This window comes from Hyperolius riggenbachi, chromosome 5 (assembly GCF_040937935.1).
Source record: "Hyperolius riggenbachi isolate aHypRig1 chromosome 5, aHypRig1.pri, whole genome shotgun sequence".
Taxonomy (NCBI): Eukaryota; Metazoa; Chordata; class Amphibia; order Anura; family Hyperoliidae; genus Hyperolius; species Hyperolius riggenbachi.
Window position 1 is genome coordinate 71,808,794 of NC_090650.1, and position 22,006 is coordinate 71,830,799.

The window sequence follows — 22,006 nt, forward strand, 5'->3', positions numbered from 1 at the left end:
AACCAATTTTAACCACTTCACCACTGAGGGGTTTTACCCCCTGACCACCAGAGCAATTTTCACCTTTCAGCGCTCCGTCCATTCATTCGTCTATAATTTTATTATTACTTATCGCAATGAAATGAACTATATCTTGTTTTTTCCGCCACCAATTAGGCTTTCTTTAGGTGGGACATTATGCCAAGAATTATTTTATTCTAAATGTGTTTTAATGGGGAAAATAGGAAAAAATGTGGGAAAAAATTATTATTTTCAGTTTTCGGCCATTATAGTTTTTAAATAATGCATGCTACTGTAATTAAAACCCATGAAATTTATTTGCCCATTATTCCCGATTATAAAACCGTTTAAATTATGTCCCTATCACAATGTTTGGCCCCAATATTTTATTTGGAATTAAAGGTGCATTTTTTTCAGTTTTGCGTCCATCCCTAATTACAAGCCCATAGTTTATAAAGTAACAGTGTTATACCCTCTTGACATAAATATTTAAAAAGTTCAGTCCCTAAGGTAACTATTTATGTTTTTTTTTTTATTGTATATATTTTTTTTTTTTAAAAATTACAAAAAAAAATAAATTGGGGAGTGTGGGAGGTAATGAGTTAATTTATTATGTAAAACAATTTATTTGTATGTGTAAAATGCATTAGGGTGTAGTTTACTATTTGGACACAAGATGGCCACAGTGAGTATGTTTACATGCAACCTGTAAGCGACCGGAAGGACGCTTACAGGAAGCAGTAGGAGGCTGGGAGAATCACAATGATCGCGCTGTTTCTGAAAGAAGCAGCAGATCATTGCGGGGGCTTAGATCAACGAACGGGAATGGATTTTCCCGTTCATTGATCTCCGGGCAAGCGGGCGGCGGCGTGCACGAGCGGCGGGTGCGCGCGCACGAGCGGCGGTAGCGCGGACAGCGGCAGGAGCGCGGAAGGTACGGATTTCTCCGTCCCTGGTTTTTTAGGAGGGAAAAAAGGGACGGAGAAATTCGTACCGCCGGGGGTAAAGTGGTTAAAGTTTCAAAGGAAAAAAGTATACATATGAATGCGGTAAATACATTGACTGTCATTTACCACATTTAAAGAGACACTGAAGCCTCCTAAAATCCCACTTTTTATAAAACATTTAACTTTAGCAATATCAGCACTGCTAAAATGCCACATCCCCGCGGCAGAAAGCTGTTTACAAACCCCCCAAACACCCCCCAAAATCATCGATTTTGCTGCCTGGGGAGGCAGAGCTTTGAGCTGCAGCTCTGCCTCCATTAGCGTCAATCTCCAGCGGATCTCTGCCTCTTCCCCGCCCCTCTCAGTGTAGGAAGACTGAGAGGGGCGGGGAGAGTCGGTAATCAGCGGGGATTGACTGCGGAGGAGGCAGAGCTACAGCCCTAAGCTCTGCCTCTATGAGGAAGCGCTCCCCGCATTATCCCACAGGGATTTGGGGGGTTTGTAAACAGCTTTCTGCCGCGGGGATGCGATGTTTGAGCAGGGATTATAGTGCTAAAGTTAAATGTTTAATTAAAAAGTGGGATTTTAGGAGACTTCAGAGTCTCTTTAAATGTATACTATTTTCATTTGTAATTTTAAAATCGATTTTCTCAAAAACTATAAGGTCTTTTTGAAGAATTTTTTCCTCTCTTGTTCCTACTGTTCTTCTTAACATTTCCTGCAAATTTGGTGTTTATAGCATTTAAGGGGAATTGCTATTAACGGTTTTCAGGTAATAATCATGGGCCGTGATCACGAGCCGGATTTGGACCATTTGCACTGAATCCGTGATCAAGAGGCGATCACAAATTCGGAATCCGACCTCGTGATCAGGAAAAACAGCTCGTAATCACAGGTTACCCGTGATCACAAAGCCGTAGAGAGCAACACTAAATACTCCACAGTCCCCATAGTGAATGCCGCGTAGATAGTGTATTGCAGTGTGGCGTTATTATAATGCGTCCTTGCATGACACTGCAACACACCGCTGTGAATGTAGCCTTATTGCCATAAATCTCAATAGACGTTTCACAGACAGGGAATAAGCGGTAGTTTCCAATAGGAGCGATTCCTAGCCTGTGAATTAAGATGGGAAATTGCAGTGTATTAAAAGCAATAGGCTGCTTCTAAATTGACGCATGGTTGCCAGCATTTTCACATCACGCAAACGAATGCTCAAAGACGTGCATGGCATGGCTAGAGGGAATCGGCTGTGTACTCGCATTAACAAAGGTCCGAGCATGTGTCTTGGAAACGCACGCTGGCACAAATGTAAATGTACCCTACATTTTCACACCTGTAAACACAATCATGATTTTACATTACATTTTCGGGAAAATGCTGCATGCAGCACGTTTGCGATCAGCGATAATCTCTGCAGTGAGAGTAATCCCCCCCGGGAAAATCCGCTGTTTTGAGCGGAAAACTTGCGGTAACCTTTTATGATTAGAGCCCATTGCTGGGCAAAAAGCTGGGCTCTATTCACAATCACACATGCGGTAAAAGAATTTTGACGGTTATATTACCGGCAGTGATAATTTCTGCATTTTTTTCCACGTTCACTAAAATTTTCTACATGGGGAAACATGCGTAATTGCATAGTAACTGTGCGGAAACCATGCGTAAAAAAAGTGGCATAAAAAAAAATAGTAAAGTCCAGCAAACACAGCGCTCTCGGCTCCAGACTACATTTAAGTCAATGGGAAGCGAAATATATCACCAAGTACTAGTAGGTGATAAAAAAAATCGGTAGTTAAGTCAGAAATAATGCGCCTCATTTTGTTTGTAAATTTCGATTTTTTGCGGGAATTACCGACTTTTGTGGACTTTTACCGCATGCGGGTAAATAATGCGTACAATTTTACACATGCGGTAATTAACCATGCGTAAAATTTTGTGAACGTCAACATGGTTTTATTTCAGTAGGGAATTTACTGTAAAAGTGCATTTCCGCATGCTGAAAACGATTGTGAGTAGAGCCCATTATCTCCAATAAGGACACAGAAATCACCAAAACCCCCAAAGTTTCTAACACCTTTTTACATCAGCCAAAATTAAATAAATGTTCTCCTTGCACTGGGTGCCATGACAATAAGCTAAGCTCCCCACTTATGTGTAATGGCTGGATGTATACAGCCTCATGCTGAGTGTAAACACAGATCAAGGCAATGACAGCAAACCACAGCCATCAACCACCTGCCTCCCCTCACACTGCAGCATGACTGACAGGAAGGGAGGAGGCGGGAAACCAGACGTGCGACTCCACCAATCACAGCGCCGAGCACAAAGCAAGAGCCGTCATTGTCCAGCCTGCGGACCAATGAGAGAGGGCGTTACGCGTGCGCGGCGTGTCTGCCAGTGTTTTGGTGGAGGCAGAAGTAGCGTAGAGTCCTGGAGGAGGAGGCCTGTTTCTTTGTTATTGTTCTGCCTCCCTGTTACTGTCTACAGGGGGAGGGGAGGACGGGGATGCTCAGCAGCAGAACAAGCCGTAGTCAATGCTGGGCTGTAGCAATATGAAGGATGGAAGAGGACGAGGTGACCATCAGAGAGCAGAACTTTCACAGCCAAGTTAGAGAATGCATTGTAAGTATGTGCTGAGCCCCTCCCTCCTGTCACCTGTCTGTCCAGGGATACCCAGGGTTGCTGCTTCTGTCACTGGGGCTGATCAGCTGTAGATATAACTGGAGTATGCAGCCATGCTTCAGTAGTCCAGTGGAAGCATTCAGAATCTCTGGTTTAGTCTACAGTTGCTTAGTTGCTCTGGGTAACTGCTCTACTTTTTTTTTTTCGCCAGTTCTCTCTGCATGTAAATTAGCTCCCTGTCTCCTGCTTGACCTGCCAATGTCTGCACACAGGAGACGCTCACGTTCAGATTTGCTGTCCTTTTAAACTCCTACAATGACGTAAAATTGGGCCCTGATAAATAATGCAGTGGTTTGTATTTTCTATTATTAGTGTGCCAATATCCCTTTCCAACCCCTTGTGACCCTCACAGCCTTTGGGGGAACCTTACAAGGGTCATAAAACAAGCGTGGCGATTGTAATCTTCCCACCCATTACAAGTGTAGCCAGAAAAACACCTGATCTGAAGGAGGGACCTCAAAGGGAGTGAAGTACTAGTTTGCTGCTCCCCTGTAGTTGGGCCCCTGTGTGGCATTAGTCTACTTTAGGGGAACCAGCAGGAAACCTCATAGGGAACAGAAATAGACTAGCACCGATTATGTGAGTGAAATTGAAGCCTAGGGATGATCAATGAGATGCAAATTATTCTAAAATTTGTATGCAACTGTATGCAGGTTTAAATTGATTGGTCCATTTTCAAGCTGCATCTATTTGCATACAAATTTGCATCAACTTGAAGGAATTTGCATATCTGTGATCATCCCTATTGAAGACCCTTGAAGTTGGGTATTGGCTGTGCTTTGGGAGGGTTTGGGGTGTATCTTTTGTGGCAGAAAGACCTCTTTTCCATGGAAGGTTGAATTGCCGGCTTGACAGGCAGTTCTGCCTGCTGGCTGCTTGCCGCGATTTTGGGCCCTAGTCTACTTTAGGGAACCCAGCAGGAAACATTGTAGAGAGCAGTTTCTACAATCACAGCACCATCTATAGCAGTGATGGCTAACCTTGGCACTCCAGCTGTGGTGCATTTATGAGGGATTGCAGAGTGCAGGGGGACCTTAGTGGGGTTTGGGATAGCAACAGAGGTCGGGCTGTATAGGCAGATCCAGCCTCTGTATGCAGATAACATTCTTTAAACACACCTCGGGTTCTCTTTAAACCAGAGAAATCGCAAAAAGTAAATACTATACTTGCGTAAGGAGAGGGAAGCATCATTCTCCAGAGGCGTTCCATGCTGGCCTCTGCTGCTTGGCTGGAGCAGTCTCTGGAGACTCTAAGCTTCCCTCTCCTTAGGTAAGTATTTACTTTTTGGCAAATATTACACCTCGGGTTCCCTTTAAAATATCAGCTACGTGATGGGAAAAAGCAGCAGTGACATAACACTCCCACCATTCGAGCGTACATTTGAAATCGGCACCGGTAGACTTGGGCGCAGGATACAGTGGTATATAGCTGATCCTGCTTCTGCACAAGTCCGGGCCGATTTAATTACTATTCCCCCTCCAGGCCGACATGGATAGTGGGGGAATGAAATAATTCGGCTTCCAGCAATTGCTGGAGGCCGAATTATTATGTTTTTAAGCAACTTCGGCTCTTTCTGACGGAGCCGACGTTACTCACTGAGCGCTTCAATAGGAATGATTCCTATTGAAGTCTATGGAGGCGCCGGCTGCACCCAAATCTAGCAGCGCTGAAAAGCACTGCTCCGCCATTCGAGGTGAATAGATCGTACTTGTGGGGTTCCGCGCTTGGCGATGCTGGTCTACTTGGTTCTATCTCGGGTACACTTCAAAATCCACTTCGAAAACTGACACCAAGGGCTCGTTCACACTATGAGCGTTTGCGGATTTTTTTTTTTTTTTTTAAGTACATCAAATCAAGCCGGGCAACTGTCACCTTGATCTGCTTTTTATTTCATCTTTATGCCAAACATGATACATGCATATTCATAGTCTTGGTTGTGTCAAACCTATTCCAGGTGTCTATGCTGAGGTGTGCCAGGGTTCAGGTGACCAGGGTGGGGGGAATGCACAACGCCGTTTCGCGCCTGACTTTTTTTTAAGCGCTGGAGATTTTAGAAATCGCCCTAAAAGCTCTTGTGCAATGATTTTATTAAATTGCAAACACACTACATATACCATTTTCTGAACGCTTTGGCTCTATGGAAGGTATAGGGAAATCGCAAAGAGGTTGAAAAAGTGCCTTGTATTAGGATTTCCTAAGCGCTTTTATGAATAAATACATTGTATTTATTTCCGGGGCAAAGCGCTCACTTCCTGACTGATGTAAGGAAGTTAAAATCGTAATTGCTCAGCAAAAGTGCTTACAAAAGTGCTTTTCTAAGCACATGTTAAATTGCTCAGCGCTTGCGATAGCGCTGGCAATTTATAATGTGAACAAACCCTAAAGTAAAACTACAATCTGGTAAAATACAGATTTGAAAACTTGGTTCCCAACTTTTCATTGCCTATATATCATTTTGGCCCAAGATGTCACTTTTGACCTACTTTGTTTCAAGGACAATTGAAGTGGAAGGAATATGGAGGCTGCCATATTTATTTCCTGTTAAACCATACCAGTTGCCTGGCAGTCCTGCTGTTCTATTTGGCTGCAGTAGTGGCTGAATAACACCAGAAACAAGCAAGCTGCTAATCTTGTCAGATCTGACAGTAATGTAGAAACTCCTATTCTGCTACATGCTTGTTCAGGGTCTATGGCTGAAAGTATGAGGATCAGCAGGACAGCCAGGCAAATGGTTTTGCTTAAAAGGAAAGAAATATGGCAGCCTCCATATCCCTCTCACTTCAGTTGTCCTTTAAAAATACAGATTTTTTTTTTTTTTTTTTTTTTTTTTTTTTAGTTTTCAGAAGAGCAGGTTTGGGACACGAACCCTTGGTTAATGGTTTGTGGCTGACGCTAGTGAGCGTCTGTTGATATGCAGTGGGAGGATGGATTATTTTCAGTGTATGATGGAGCTGCTTAGGATGGCCTGGGCGAGGTGGAGAACAATGTTGGTCGGGTGTCGATGTTGCTAAAGACCCAGTGCGCCGGATGCGGGGGTACACACTGGATTCTCAGGGGAAGATGTTCTAGCTATGCTTTTATGTAGTGTCTGTTTACAAATTTCAAGACCACAGAACACGGTTTATCTGCTCTGAAAGCTGCCATTGCATTTTATTACATAGCTGCTGTATTTATATTTTAAAATCTGTATAGTGATCCCTTCTCAACTGCACACATACTAGAAGCAGAGAGCACTCAGTTTCAGCACTTTGCTAATATTTACTAAATGTATCTGACAAAGGAATGTAAGCAAAAGTTAATGTTATCACCTCTTTGTATGTGGCCAGAAGCTGCCCACTGAAGCAAGGAAATTTGCACTGAAAAACAAGGTGCTGTGTTTTAATGCTGTTCAGCTACAGTGTTTTTGTGGTAGTAGGAAAAGTAGGCAAAGAAGAAATGCAGAGTTTCATGCCACTTAATGCAGTTTGCACTACAGAATGTAGGATATCTGACATTGTGAGCTTGTTATGTTTTTCTTCTTTACTGAGCTGAAGGCAGAAGGAGGGAGGATCTGGAATTTGTTTTACATACCTAAAATACATCAAAGCGCTCTATGGTGTTTGTAAGGTCCTGTATAGGTTGCATGGGACATCTTGACTATGCTGGAAGTGTCACTAATGTTTTTTTAAGAACTCACATCTGTTTGGTAGTCTGAAAGGGGAAGAAGTGAGGGAAACCAGAAGGATGAATTCTCAGGGCCCTGTATATGAAGAAGAGGCAGTCTTATTGCAGTTCAACTGCAGATTGCTGTTTTATAATTGTCATAGTCAAACCTTAACTGTAGGGACTAGTGTTTGAGTGTCTACTGTAATCACTCTGCAGAGGCGATTTGAGGCTCCAGTCATTTGAATTGTGATTTTAGATGGGAAGTGGCATACAGCAGATCATGAGAGAAAAGGAGACCCACATTAATTCATGACCCCAAGTTGCTATGTTTTAACCACTTCCTGTCCAGATTATGTGAAAATTAGTCTCTGCACTCTCCTCCATATGAAATCCTAGATAACACTATTTATTTCTGAACTGATAACACAGCACATTTTTAAAGGAATGTCAGCAAACACCTCTCCGCCTCCCAGGGAATTCAGTGGCAGGGCTAATTAGTAAACAAGTTTAAAATAAACATTCCAGGGGAAGACAGATGTAACGAGTAGGGTATATACAAAATGTTACTAATGCATATTAAAACAAATGAACTGTTTAAATAGGAAAGATAGACAAATAAAATGTGTGGGTTTAATGTACAATAGGACTGTTTACACAATTTATCATCTTTCATACATTATAGCTTTAATGTATTTTTTCACTTTTTTTTTTCTTTTCCTTTTTAAAATGCTTAGAAAATAAGGTAATTACTAAAACAAATTTGTCCTAAAAAAACCCCATAATATATAGATCATTTAGATGTGCTAATTGATAGTTATTGCGAAAGTAATTAGAGGTGAACTGTAAAGTCTAGGGTAGGGAAGTGGTTAAAGTGGCAATTTCCATTAAAGGTGTCAGATGGGTTTTTGATTTGGGGAAAAAACAAACAAAATAACTTTTCTTCTCTTACTTCTCCCATATGCTTCATGGAAGCCAGAAGCATCTTACAAAGTAACATTATTTAGAAATCAGTGGAGATGTAGTTCAGCACTGGTTCAGTCTGGCTTCGGTCGGAAGGGCCTGGTCTGCGTGCTTGTGGAGGGGCTGAGGTTGTAAGTGTTGGGTGGAGTCCGTGGGAGAGTTGGGTGGCTGGTGTTACTTTGGAGGGAGGGGGGGGGGGGTGGGCATGTCTTTCTCAGTTTGGGTTCCTTTCAAACTTGGCAGATGCAGTTCCCTTAGAATCTTTCAGGTACGCCACTCTGTCCCATCTAAGCTATGGAAACATATCCCACAAGGTAGAATTCAAGCTTTTTAACCCTGATTGGGGTTTTTAGGGACCATAATGTTCTGGTTGTGAATGGAAGTGTGCATGTTTCAAGTGGTTAGGGGTGATGGGTTAGGATAAATGTTTGTGTCCTTGTGGTATGCCTTTGTATAATAATTAATGAATCTGTTAGTCAAACATATTTTAAGAGAAATTAAAATAAGGTAACAGTATCAAATGAAAGGGGGAAAGAGAGGAAATAAATAAATAAATCAGTGGAGATGTGGTCATGTTGACTGGTCTTAATAATAAATTAACAATCTAATTTCCCGAACGATTGACCATTCGATTGTTGTGATCAATCAGAAACGATAGTTTAGGTCCACTAACAGAGGGGAAAATGATAAGCAATCCGATCAGACTAAAAGAGTCGTCCCAAAATTTGGACCGATGGAATGATCGAGAGAATTATTAATGGTATCTGATCCAATCAATAGTTTGGTTTGCCTTCTTAAAACAGAAGTTATTTGCGATATAATTCAGCTTTAAAAAAGAAACCATGACCAAGAATTGAACTTCATCCCAATCAGTAGCTGATACCCCCTTTTACATGAGAAATCTATTCCTTTTCTCAAACAGATCAGGGGGCTCTGTATGGCTAATATTGTGGTGAAACCCCTCCCACAAAGAAATTCTGAGTACGTACTCCTGGCAGTTTACTGTCTGTGAACCTTGTTGCATTGGGGGAAATGGCTGTTTACAGCTGTTTCCAACTGCCAAAAAAGCAAGCAGCAGCTACATCACCTGCCAGCAGTAAAAATGTCACCATATGATAAATGTCAGAATGTAAATCGGGGATTTAAAAGATTTTATAATGGGCAAACACTGACTAAATCATTTATACATAGTTATTGTAAAAATGAAGCACTTTTTAAATTAACCACATATGTTCACTTAAAGAGGACCTCCAGTGAAAATAATGTACCCACAATGCACCGCTACTGAATATGCAAATTATCTCTTTATGCCCCTGAAGCCAGGCTTACATCCAGAACCGCTGGCGTATAGCAAGCCTATAGCTTTAAATTCCTAGTGGTTTTGGGTCATCCCAAGGTGCTTGGGTATTTTGTTGATCCAATCTATGGTACAGTCTTGCAAGCCTACAAAGTCACATGGTCTTCGCACTTACCTAGTATGGTAAAGTGTTTGCAATTATTCTAATCTGGATGTTTTTATAGCTATGAAGTAGCTGCTAGATTTTTAGTTTGGGTGACTGTGTCTGAGATAAAGCAGCGGTGTTTCCTGTGTGTCACACTGGAGAGAGATGTGAGATAAAAACAACTTGTTACATAATTTGTTCCTGCTGTGGGTGAAATATGTTTTATGAACAATGGATAATTTGTTTTATAGATCGGTAGGTAACGGCGTTCAATAGAGTTGTATAAAACACATTTGAACTTGCAGTTAAAGGGAAGGTTCAAGCAAAATAAGAGTTTCACTTACCAGCCCCATGCAGCCATCCTGTGCCCTCGTAGTCACTCACTGCTGCTCCAGTCCCCCGCTGGCAGCTTGCCGACCTTGGAGGTCGGCGGGCCGCATTGCATACATTTTTACGCATTCCCGCTAGTGCAGGAACATTAACATACATTTTTAAGCGTTACTGGTTCAATGCTTACATTTTTACGCATTGAACCTGTAATGCGTAAAAATGTATGTGTTAATGTTCCTGCACTAGCGGGAATGTGTAAAAATGTACGCAATGCGTTCTGCCGACCTCCGAGGTCGGCAAGCTGTCAGCGGGGGACTGGAGCAGCAGTGAGTGACTACAAGGGCACAGGATGGCTGCATGGGGCTGGTAGAAGCCCCAGGTAAGTGAAACTCATTTTTTTTATTTTGTTAGGACATTCCCTTTAAGTACATCATGCTCTTACAAGTCCATTGCCTGTTTTAGAGTTACTAATCTCTCGTGTAATCCTCCGGTGGATACTGCATGCCTCATGGCTATTGCAGTCATTGCTAAGAAACAAGGAGTACTTTGTATATCCCAAAGCCTAATTCACCTCGGTTCAGTATTCTGTACTGCCGGTGAAAATTGGCAACTCGTATGATATCACTTGTGATATAATAAGCCTTTTCTCCTTTTTACAGACTAGCATATTTCAGAAGCCCTGCTGAGCATTAGTGTTTCAACTCTGTAACCAGCATACAGCTGGTAGAATCAGCCTATACCAGAGGTGTCAAACTCGGTCACATGAGGGTCCAAAATAGAAAGTAAAACACAGTCCTAAGTTACAGGCTGGATAATTTATTGAACAGTCTCAAACTGGAGCTTTGAGGGCCTTACCTGGTCAGGTCACACCTTTTCACACATGCTTTGCTTCAAAAAGCTCCCTCTGAAAAAACGCTCGAAACTTGGGTGTTTTCTTCAACCTCAATATAAGTAGCTGTGTAGCTGTGTGTGTTTTTTGTGTGTGTTTTTTTTTTTTTTTGGTTCAAGGGTATATTTAGCATACTTGGCTTCATGTTTGCTGTTTTAAATTCCAGCATATATTGTACTGCACCATCGACACTGTCTTGTAGTACAAAATGCTTTTCCAGCGTGTCTTCTCATAGCATGCACATGTATTCTTTTATGAAATGATCTTCCTTCAGTGTCATCTTCCCTCTCTTTGGACATTTGGGATTGATCAATGTGGAAGTAGAAATGCTGCACTTTAGTGGCGGGACTTCACTTCACAGGAATTGAAGTACGTTATGAGAGATGTAGATTATGGGCCATATGTGCTTTAAATAGACATTATTTGGGAGAATTTCTAGCTCTTGCTGGGGGGGGCAAATGTTACCTGCGAGCCTTGCGTTTGACGCCTGTGATCTGCTTGTTTTGGTTCAGTAACTTTCAAATTGTGGCTCAGCCAGTGCTCGTTTCTGACAGTAACTGAACTGTTCAAGAAATGGTCACACTTACATCTACACGAAGTGGCCAAAAAATTAGAAATGCCCTCTAATAACATCACAGTCGATATTCTTCTTGACATGGACTCAACAAGATGCTGATACCGTTGCTTGAGTAATGATGGCCCATACTGACCTAATGGCAGCTGTAAATTGGGTCTGACTGGATGGTAGCGTTTTCAAGAGTTGAAGTGATTTTTCGACTTCATCCCACAAATGTTCAAAAGGATTAAGGTCAGGAGACTGAGCTAGCCATGGAAGCAGGTTAAACTTTTATATTCCTCAAACCAATGCGAGATTTACTGAGCATGGTGGCAAAAGCACACAGCGGGCATCTTTTCCTATGTTTTTATGATACCAAAGGCACTGTTGATGGTCTCCTGCTGCTTAAACCCATCCTTTGCAAAGTATGTCTTGTTGTGAATTGGGATATAATTTTTGATGCACCTGCATTGAATTCAGCTGCAAGTGTTAATGACCTTCTATTGCTGCGGACTATACATGCTGCTCGCCTTTCATCTTTCTCGTCCACCAGCCTTTTTTCACCAGAAAAGTCCTTATTGCTTGAAGTGTGTGTGTGTGTGTTTTTTTTTTTTTTCTTTTCAACTGCCTCCCTTTTAACTCCCAAGATAGTGTTGGGTGACAAAATCCTAAGAGTTGTCTCAGAGATGCTAACTGACGACAACTCTTCTTGCACCGATGATAATCTATTGTTTAAAGTTGCTTAAAGAGGAACTCCAGTGAAAATAATGTAATAAAAAAAAGTGCTTAATTTTTACAATAATTACCGTATGTATAAATGATTTAGTCAGTGTTTGCTTGTTGTAAAATCGTTCCTCTTCTTGATTTACGTTGGCATTATTCACATGGTGACATTTTTTACTGCTGGCAGGTGATGTCAGTGGAAGGAGATGCTGCTTGTTTTTTTGCCAGTTGGAAACAGCTGTTTTTTCCCACAATGCAACAAGGCTCTCATCAAGGTATGATGTCAGGGCCTCAGAGCTGTGAGGGGCTGACATCACACTGTGTGAAGGGTTTCACCACAATATCAGCCATACAGAGCCCCCTGATGATCTGTTTGAGAAAATGAATAGAAAAACAAAAATTTGCTTTCCTAAAACAGAAAGAATTTGCGATAATTCAGGTTGGAGTGAGCTCGAGATGTCTCCCAGGCACCACTGCTTTATATATGCAAATTAACCATTGTACCCTTAGAAGCTAAACACACCTCCAGAACCGCTGGAATGCAATGTGTCAGCTTGTTAAATTGTACAGAGCCATAATAATCCAACATGCATACAGACTGTTTCGGATTGTTTGATCCTCATCAGTGCATGGCATGGATTAATTTGGCTCTATGGAGTAGGGCTTGTAAACCGGGAGGTACAGACTAACCAGCAAGCTCATGGTGACCCAGAACTCATTGGAGTGTGTATGTCTAATGGGAAAGGGAGTATCAGCTACTGATTGGGATGAAGTTCAATTCTTGGTTACGGTTTCTCTTTAAAGGGGAACTGAAGAGAGGTATATGGAGGCTGCTATGTTTATTTCTTTTTAAGCAATACCAGTTGCCTGGCAGCCCTGCTGATCCTCTGCCTCTAATACTATTAGCCATAGCCCCTGAACAAGCATGCAGCAGATCAGGTATTTCCGACTTTAAAATCCGATCTGACGAGACTAGCTGCATGCTTGTTTCTGGTGTTATTCAGATACTACTGCAGAGAAATAGACCAGCAGGGCTGCCAGGCAACTGATATTGATTAAAAGGAAATAAATATGGCAGCCTCCGTATACCTCTTACTTCAGTTCCCCTTTAAATGTTTATTAGCCTTACCCATTTTGTCATCAATTCCTGTGATAACTACGTCGTCCGAAGCCGAGTGTTCCTTTTTATATAAGCAACTCTGCATTGTTGCGTATCAAAGTGGGAAAGGGGCGCTGCCGATGACTGGAGCATCCCAGAATCACAGCAGCGAGGGCAGAGGATGGCTGCAGGGCACTGGAAGAAGCCCCAGGTAAGTTAAACGGTCTTATTTTTTCTTCCAGTTTAGGTTCCCTTTAAATGAGTGTTTATGCTGTGTAATATACATGATTAGGAATAACCACTGATGAGGTGGTGAATGTGGCTGTTCTAACGGAAAATCCCTTTTAAGGAGACTACATCTGCTTAGACGTTAATTGCAAATTCAGTTGTAATTTATACCCTCCACTTTCTTCTTCTCTGCGGCACTTTATTTTATTCTTTCTGGAGATGAATTAATGAACGCAGAGCTTGTTCTGTGTTTGGGAAATTGATGGAGCTTACATGGCTTGACAGAGAGTTTATCTGTGGGAATTCATACCACCAATCTTCTGGGCTCTATTATGAGGTAATACGCCGACAGCTGTCACCAGTAAAGTGCTGACACGCTTGTGAGTAAAACCACATTATTATGTAGATAAACCAATCCCCGAATTGCTTCCGTCAAATTAATTTCGACTTGTTCTCTGCACAAAGGCAAGAAAATAATTCTGTTTGATCTATAAATGCTTTAATTGGCTCCTAAAGTGGATATTCGCGCCCCTTATATGTAGATATTTCACGTTTTAATTGATAATCTGAATGCGTGCCCGGCTTGGGAATTTATGGGCTGATCATCTCATTAGTTTTGCAAGCAGCACCTTATCCATTCTGGTTGGTAATTTACCTTGATCATAGGAGGCTACTGAGTGTGGCGGTCTGGTCCGCTGTGTTGCCCAATAACCTAAAGTACTGAGATTATCTTCATAATACTGGGTGGAGAAATAAGTCCGTCCTGTAGGTGGAGCCAGCTGATGGTAGATCACTGTTGATTGTCATGAAATGTTCATCCAGTGATGCTTATGACCATTAATATAACCTAATTGTGAATGCAAAGTTGCATGTGACAAAAAGAAAAAGCACAGAATCCAGGCTTATCATATCTAGCTGGGCCTTTTAAAGAGAACCTGAGATGATGCTAATGCCCTTATTTATACTTACCTGGGGCTTCCTCTAGGCCAGGGTTATCAAACTCAAATAGACGGAGGGCCGAAATGTAAAACTTAGACCAGGTCGAGGGCCAACAGTCATATTTACACTCCCCCCCCCCCCCCCCCCCTTCCCCCCCCCCCTTTGGAATGATCGCACAGACCTGACAGTGTGCCACATGTTATAGCTATGGTGTGACAAAAAAAGAAAAAGGAACACCCTCAGTATAGGTAGGTAGCCAGGTACTGCTGACCCTGTATAGGAAGCCAGGTATAGGTGCCCCCAGTATAGGTTATTCAGGCATACAGTAAGTGCCCCATGTATAGTTTAGCCAGGTAGGTACTCCCAGTATAGGTAGACAGACATAGGTGCACCCAGTATAGGTTAGGTAGGTTAGGGCCCCAGTATAGGTTTGTTAGGTAGGTGCCCCCAGTATCGGTTAGCAAGGTAGGTGCACCCAGTATAGGTTAGTCAGGCATAGGTGCACCCAGTATAGGTTAGTCAGGCATAGGTGCACCCAGTATAGGTTAGTCAGGCATAGGTGCACCCAGTATAGGTTAGTCAGGCATAGGTGCACCCAGTATAGGTTAGTCAGGCATAGGTGCACCCAGTATAGGTTAGTCAGGCATAGGTGCACCCAGTATAGGTTAGTCAGGCATAGGTGCACCCAGTATAGGTTAGTCAGGCATAGGTGCACCCAGTATAGGTTAGTCAGGCATAGGTGCACCCAGTATAGGTTAGTCAGGCATAGGTGCACCCAGTATAGGTTAGTCAGGCATAGGTGCACCCAGTATAGGTTAGTCAGGCATAGGTGCACCCAGTATAGGTTAGTCAGGCATAGGTGCACCCAGTATAGGTTAGTCAGGCATAGGTGCACCCAGTATAGGTTAGTCAGGCATAGGTGCACCCAGTATAGGTTAGTCAGGCATAGGTGCACCCAGTATAGGTTAGTCAGGCATAGGTGCACCCAGTATAGGTTAGTCAGGCATAGGTGCACCCAGTATAGGTTAGTCAGGCATAGGTGCACCCAGTATAGGTTAGTCAGGCATAGGTGCACCCAGTATAGGTTAGTCAGGCATAGGTGCACCCAGTATAGGTTAGTCAGGCATAGGTGCACCCAGTATAGGTTAGTCAGGCATAGGTGCACCCAGTATAGGTTAGTCAGGCATAGGTGCACCCAGTATAGGTTAGTCAGGCATAGGTGCACCCAGTATAGGTTAGTCAGGCATAGGTGCACCCAGTATAGGTTAGCCAGGCATAGGTGCACCCAGTATAGGTTAGCTAGGTAGGTGTCCCCAATACAGATTAGCTAGGTAGGTAGGTACCTCCAGTATAGATTAGCTAGGTAGGTTTCCCCAGTATAGATTAGCTAGGTAGGTTTCCCCAGTATAGATTAGCTAGGTAGGTTTCCCCAGTATAGATTAGCTAGGTAGGTTTCCCCAGTATAGATTAGCTAGGTAGGTTTCCCCAGTATAGATTAGCTAGGTAGGTTTCCCCAGTATAGATTAGCTAGGTAGGTTTCCCCAGTATAGATTAGCTAGGTAGGTTTCCCCAGTATAGATTAGCTAGGTAGGTTTCCCCAGTATAGATTAGCTAGGTAGGTTTCCCCAGTATAGATTAGCTAGGTAGGTTTCCCCAGTATAGGTTAGCTAGGTAGGTTTCCCCAGTATAGGTTAGCTAGGTAGGTTTCCCCAGTATAGGTTAGCTAGGTAGGTTTCCCCAGTATAGGTTAGCTAGGTAGGTTTCCCCAGTATAGGTTAGCTAGGTAGGTTTCCCCAGTATAGGTTAGCTAGGTAGGTTTCCCCAGTATAGGTTAGCTAGGTAGGTTTCCCCAGTATAGGTTAGCTAGGTAGGTTTCCCCAGTATAGGTTAGCTAGGTAGGTTTCCCCAGTATAGGTTAGCCAGGTAGGTTTCCCCAGTATAGGTTAGCTAGGTAGGTTTCCCCAGTATAGGTTAGCTAGGTAGGTTTCCCCAGTATAGGTTAGCCAGGTAGGTTTCCCCAGTATAGGTTAGCTACGTAGGTGCCTCCAGTATAGATTAGCCAGGTAGCTGTCCCCTGTATTGAATAGATAGGTAGCCAGCCTGTCGCCACTTTTTCCAGTGGCCCGTCCTGCACAGAAGTCCGCTCCCCTGATCCTCTTTGCATGCCCGGCGCCATGGCATGCAGCAGTGATGTGAACACAGCAGAGCGGCTCCGACCTAGTAGGCGCGTATACGGGAAGTACTTCCTGTATACACGACGTTACCGGAGGAGCCGCTCTGCTGTGTTCACATCACTGCTGCATGCCATGGCGCCGGGCATGCAAAGAGGATCAGGGGAGCGGAATTCTGTGCAGGACGGGCCGCCGACTCCATCACTAATACAAGGAGGGAGGGCAGTGCAAACTTACTGTGGGAGGGGGCGGAGCCGGGAGCATGGATCAGGAAAGCACTTGCGGGCCAAGTTTTCTGGTGCTGCGGGCCAAATGTGGCCCGCGGGCCAGAGTTTGACACATGTGATTTAGATCGAATAAGCGGGATAATCGACCGTTTTTATTGTACCATGTATGGCCACCATCACTCTTTGTTTTCGCACAATTTTCAGTTTTGCTTTAAGTGGTTAATTACTCTGCATGGAGTAGCTGCATATGTAACCTCATGACATACAGCTCCCTGATTGTGCGCTCCCTGATACTGTCCACTGTTGTATTTCCCTCTATGAGTATCCTCCATTACACTGCCTCCTGTATCCAAAACATACAGACACTGATATTATAGAGCTGATACAAATCGTACAAAATAAAATCCCAGTTACTATTTTATACAAATGAAGGCGATTTGAAAGCAAAATACATTTTCATAAATTTTACTTGAATGTTGCATTTAAGAGGAACTGTAACGAAATATAATAGTATGTAGTAAATTATTCAGGATATCCCCTTCTACATGAAATACCCTGGTTTCAGCATCAGAAACACTTTCTATAGCTATGTATTGCTATATATTGGTATTTTAGTCCCGCCTTCCCACTGAGATTTACTATTATTATAATATTATGTGGAATTCTCCCCCCAGAGCATTCTGTAAGACCAGAGATCTTTTCTGCTGGCTTTAGAACGTTCAGTAAATGAATATTCCGCAGAGTTGACATGCCAGTACTAAAGATGTTACTGCCAGTGATACATTTCAGAAATAAATCAGTGAGAGGAAAGATTTTACAATGGGCAAACACTGACCAGATAATTTTATAAATGAATATGAAAAGAAAATAAGCAATTTTATTGATATTTTAAATATGGTTCCCCTTTAACTCCCCTGAAAAGGAAAGCCATCTGTGTTGGCTGCGGTTGTACATGAAGGTGTGGACCTGTGGCTGTCACACACAGTTACAGGGTTCTGGCTGGCTCCTTGGAGATCCTTGTCACTGCATGCAGAAGCCTGGGATAGCTGCACTGAACACACCTCAGCTGAGTGTTGCACTGCCAGACATGGGCAGGAATCAGATGCAGCTTTTTGAGCGCAAACCCACTTGGGACGTGCACATGCGCAACGGGTTTCAGAGGCCAATGTCACGCACACAATTCTCTGCTCACCAGCAGGGTCATTTGCCGGCAGTCGCCCACTTGGTAGTGTAGAATCACTGGCAATGGAGATGTGCTGTTCCATGAGGTAACAGCTGAATGTATGTTGTTTCAGCTAGCAGAGGAGCTGTGTTTGGGTTTTCTGCTAGTACCACTCTATAAAGAGAACCCGAGGTGTGTTTAAAGAATGTTATCTGCATACAGAGGCTGGATCTGCCTATACAGCCCAGCCTCTGTTGCTATCCCAAACCCCACTAAGGGCGGCACGGCGCGACGGTGATCGAACGCGGGGCGGCGGCGATCGGTATGCTGACGCAGCTAGCTTAGTGCTTTCACACTGGGGCACTGCGGTATATTTACTGCACCCCACAGCTGGTCTATGAAAGTCTATGGGGATTTTAATATTGATGGGATACAGCACAATGCGACGGAAGCGTCATTTTCGCCGCCTCCCCGATGCAAGGACAGCTCTACATAACCGCATGCTTCTGCCTCAAGCTGATTGGCTGCATGCCCTGGCCACACTGAGGAGGACCTGTGTCGGCGCAGAGAGGTAATGTATATAGCTCCACTCGGGAGCACTGGGACCTTTTGGCCAAAACCTAGAGGCCCTTTTACGACAGTCCAAGCCCAAATGTTTATATATATCTTCTGCGCAAACCTGAACTTACCTGAGTCTTCCTCCATAGCATTTAAGGTCCCTCTGTGTTCTCTGGGTCCCCTCCGTGGTAATGGTTATGGATAGGTGCGATGGCAGAGAGGTTAGTGTTATGTGCAGCGGCAGAGAGGTTAGTGTTATGTGCAGCGGCAGAGAGGTTAGGGTGAGGTGCAGCGGCAGAGAGGTTAGGGTGAGGTGCGGCGGCAGAGAGGTTAGCGTTAGGTGCGGCGGCAGTGAGGTTAGCGTTAGGTGCGGCGGCAGTGAGGTTAGCGTTAGGTGCGGCGGCAGTGAGGTTAGCGTTAGGTGCGGCGGCAGTGAGGTTAGCGTTAGGTGCGGCGGCAGTGAGGTTAGCGTTAGGTGCGGCGGCAGTGAGGTTAGCGTTAGGTGCGGCGGCAGTGAGGTTAGCGTTAGGTGCGGCGGCAGTGAGGCTAGCGTTAGGTGCGGCGGCAGTGTGGTTAGCGTGAGGTGCGGCGGCTGTGTGGTTAGTGTGAGGTGCAGCAGCTGTGAGGTTAACATTAGGTGCGGCGGCATAGAGGTTAGTGTTAGGTGCAGCGACAGTGAGATTAGCGTTAGGTGCAGCAGCAGTGATGTTAGCGTTAGGTGCATCGGCAGTGAGGTTAGCGTTAGGTGCATCGGCAGTGAGGTTAGCGTTAGGTGCAGCAGCATAGAAGCTAGTGTGAGGTGCAGCGGCAGTGAAGTTAGCGTTGGGTGCGGTGGCAGTGAGGTTAGCAGTATGTATAGAGGCTGAAGGGGGCTGGAGTAAGCCCCAGGTATATATATATATTTTTTTAGTTTTCATCTCGGGTACACTTTACAGAGGAAGTGTAATGAATAACATAATGAATAAAATTACTTTTTTTTTTTTTATACAGTATTCACGGCTGTGCGTGTACCCCGTATCGTGATCCCGCATGTGTTTTCGATGTCCACTTTGAATAAGTAATAAGGGATGTGGCCAACAAAACATATATTTAGTTCTTTTTAAACAATACCAGTTGCCTGGCAGCCCTGCTGATCTATTTGCAGTAGTGTCTGAATCACAACAGAAACAAGCATGAAGCTAATCTTGCCAGATATGACTATCAAACGCCTGATCTACTGCATGCTTGTTCATTGTATATGGTTAAAAGTATTGGAGGCAGAGGATCAGCAGGATAGCCAGGTAACTGGAATTATTATTATTATTATTATTTAGTATTTATATAGCGCTGACATATTACGCAGCGCTGTACAGTGTGTGTATATATATGTATGTATGTATGTATGTATGTATGTGTATATGTATGTATGTGTATATGTATGTATGTGTATGTGTATATATGTATATGTATATGTCTTGTCACTAACTGTCCCTCAAAGGAGCTCACAATCTAATCCCTACCATTGCCATATGTCTATATTATGTAGTGTAAGTAATGTAGTCTAGGGCCAATTTTTTTTTAGGGGGAGCCAATTAACTTATCTGTATGTTTTTGGAATGTGGGAGGAAACCAGAGTGCCCGGAGGAAACCCACACAGACACGGAGAGAACATACAAACTCTTTGCAGATAGTGCCCTGGCTGGGATTCGAACCAGGGACCCAGCGCTGCAAGGCGAGAGGGCTAACCACTACGCCACCGTGCTGCCCCCACGGTGGCACGGAATTGTTTAAAAGGAAATAGATATGGCAGCCTCCATATCTTTCTCATTACAGTTGTCTTTTAAAGGACACCCGAAGCGAAAGCCAAAACAAACGAAATAAACAATTGTATCTATCTTTCTTCTCCTAAAAATGACTTTTTTAATACCGGTATATTCCATGGTTTTATTTTGTTTAAATCTACTTTTTAAGTTTTTTAACTTTTTGTTTTTGCTCAATGACACATTCATTTAAGTATGCCAGAGCTAAGATCTATGAACTGTTGACTCTTTTTATATCTTTCCTGCTCTCAGAAGCCATTTTCTGCTAGGAAAGTGTTTTATAGTTGGAATTTCTTATCAGTTAATTTCTTATCAGTGAGAGTCGCACTGTAGTCACTTCCTGTCTGAGTCGGGACTGAATCATCCACTTACATACCTGATATTTACCTCTTTCAGGCAGAGAAAGGAAAAAAAAAGGGAACACAGCATAGTTATTATTGTGCTAGGCACTGTACATACCCATGTCTCATGTCACACGTCACTTCGGTATTCTTTAAAGGACAGTTGAAGCAAGACTGATATAGGGGCTGCCATATTGTATTTCCTTTTTAAGCTATACCAGTTGCCTGGCTGTCCTGCTGGTCCTTTGCCGCTAATATTTTGAGTGATGGACACTGGACAAGCATGCAGCAGATGTGCAGCGTTTCTGACATTTTCAGATGACAAGATTAGCTGCATGCTTGTTTTTTTTGTTATTCAGACACTACTGCAGCCAAATAGATCAGCAGGGCTTCCAGGCAACTGGTATTGTTTAAAAGGAAATAAATATGGCATTCTCCATATGCTTCTCACTTCAGTTGTCCTTTAATGTATAGTTTAGGCAGAGTGGGAAGGCTTAGCAGAGTAGCCGCAAGCAGATGTCAGATTATATCTATCTATCTTTCTCAAAAAATTAGCATATTGTGATAAAGTTCATTATTTTCTGTAATGTACTGATAAACATTAGACTTTCATATATTTTAGATTCATTACACACAACTGAAGTAGTTTCAAGCCTTTTATTGTTTTAACATTGATGATTTTGGCATACAGCTCATGAAAACCCAAAATTCATAGCTCAAAAAATTAGCATATCCTGAAAAGGTTCTCTAAACGAGCTATAACCTAACCATCTGAATCAACTAATTAACTCTACACACCTGCAAATGATTCCTGAGGCTTTTAAAAACTCCCCTCCTGGTTCATTACTCAAAACCGCAATCATGGGTAAGACTGCCGACCTGACTGCTGTCCAGAAGGCCATCATTGACACCCTCAAGCAAGAGGGTAAGACACCGAAAGAAGTTTCTGAACGAATAGGCTGTTCCCAGAGTGCTGTATCAAGGCACCTCAGTGGGAAGTCTGTGGGAAGGAAAAAGTGTGGCAGAAAACGCTGCACAACGAGAAGAGGTGACCGGACCCTGAGGAAGATTGTGGAGAAGGACAGATTCCAGACCTTGGGGGACCTGCAGAAGCAGTGGACTGAGTCTGGAGTAGAAACATCCAGAGCCACGTGTACAGGCGTGTGCAGGAAATGGGCTACAGGTGCCGCATTCCCCAGGTCAAGCCACTTTTGCACCAGAAACAGCGGCAGAACCGCCTGACCTGGGCTATAAAGAAGCAGCACTGGACTGTTGCTCCGTGGTCCAAAGTACTTTTTTCGGATGAAA

General features: G+C 43.3%; 1 protein-coding gene across 1 annotated transcript in view; it reads left to right on the forward strand.

The window, feature by feature from the left end:
• The first annotated feature begins 3,318 nt into the window (after positions 1-3,318).
• Positions 3,319-22,006, forward strand: part of LMBR1 (limb development membrane protein 1) — a 171,244-nt gene continuing 152,556 nt past the window's right edge. The window contains exon 1 of the mRNA XM_068235872.1: positions 3,319-3,569. Coding sequence (XP_068091973.1) covers positions 3,507-3,569 — 63 coding nt within the window. The 5' untranslated portion in view covers positions 3,319-3,506. The remainder of the gene's footprint in view (positions 3,570-22,006) is intronic.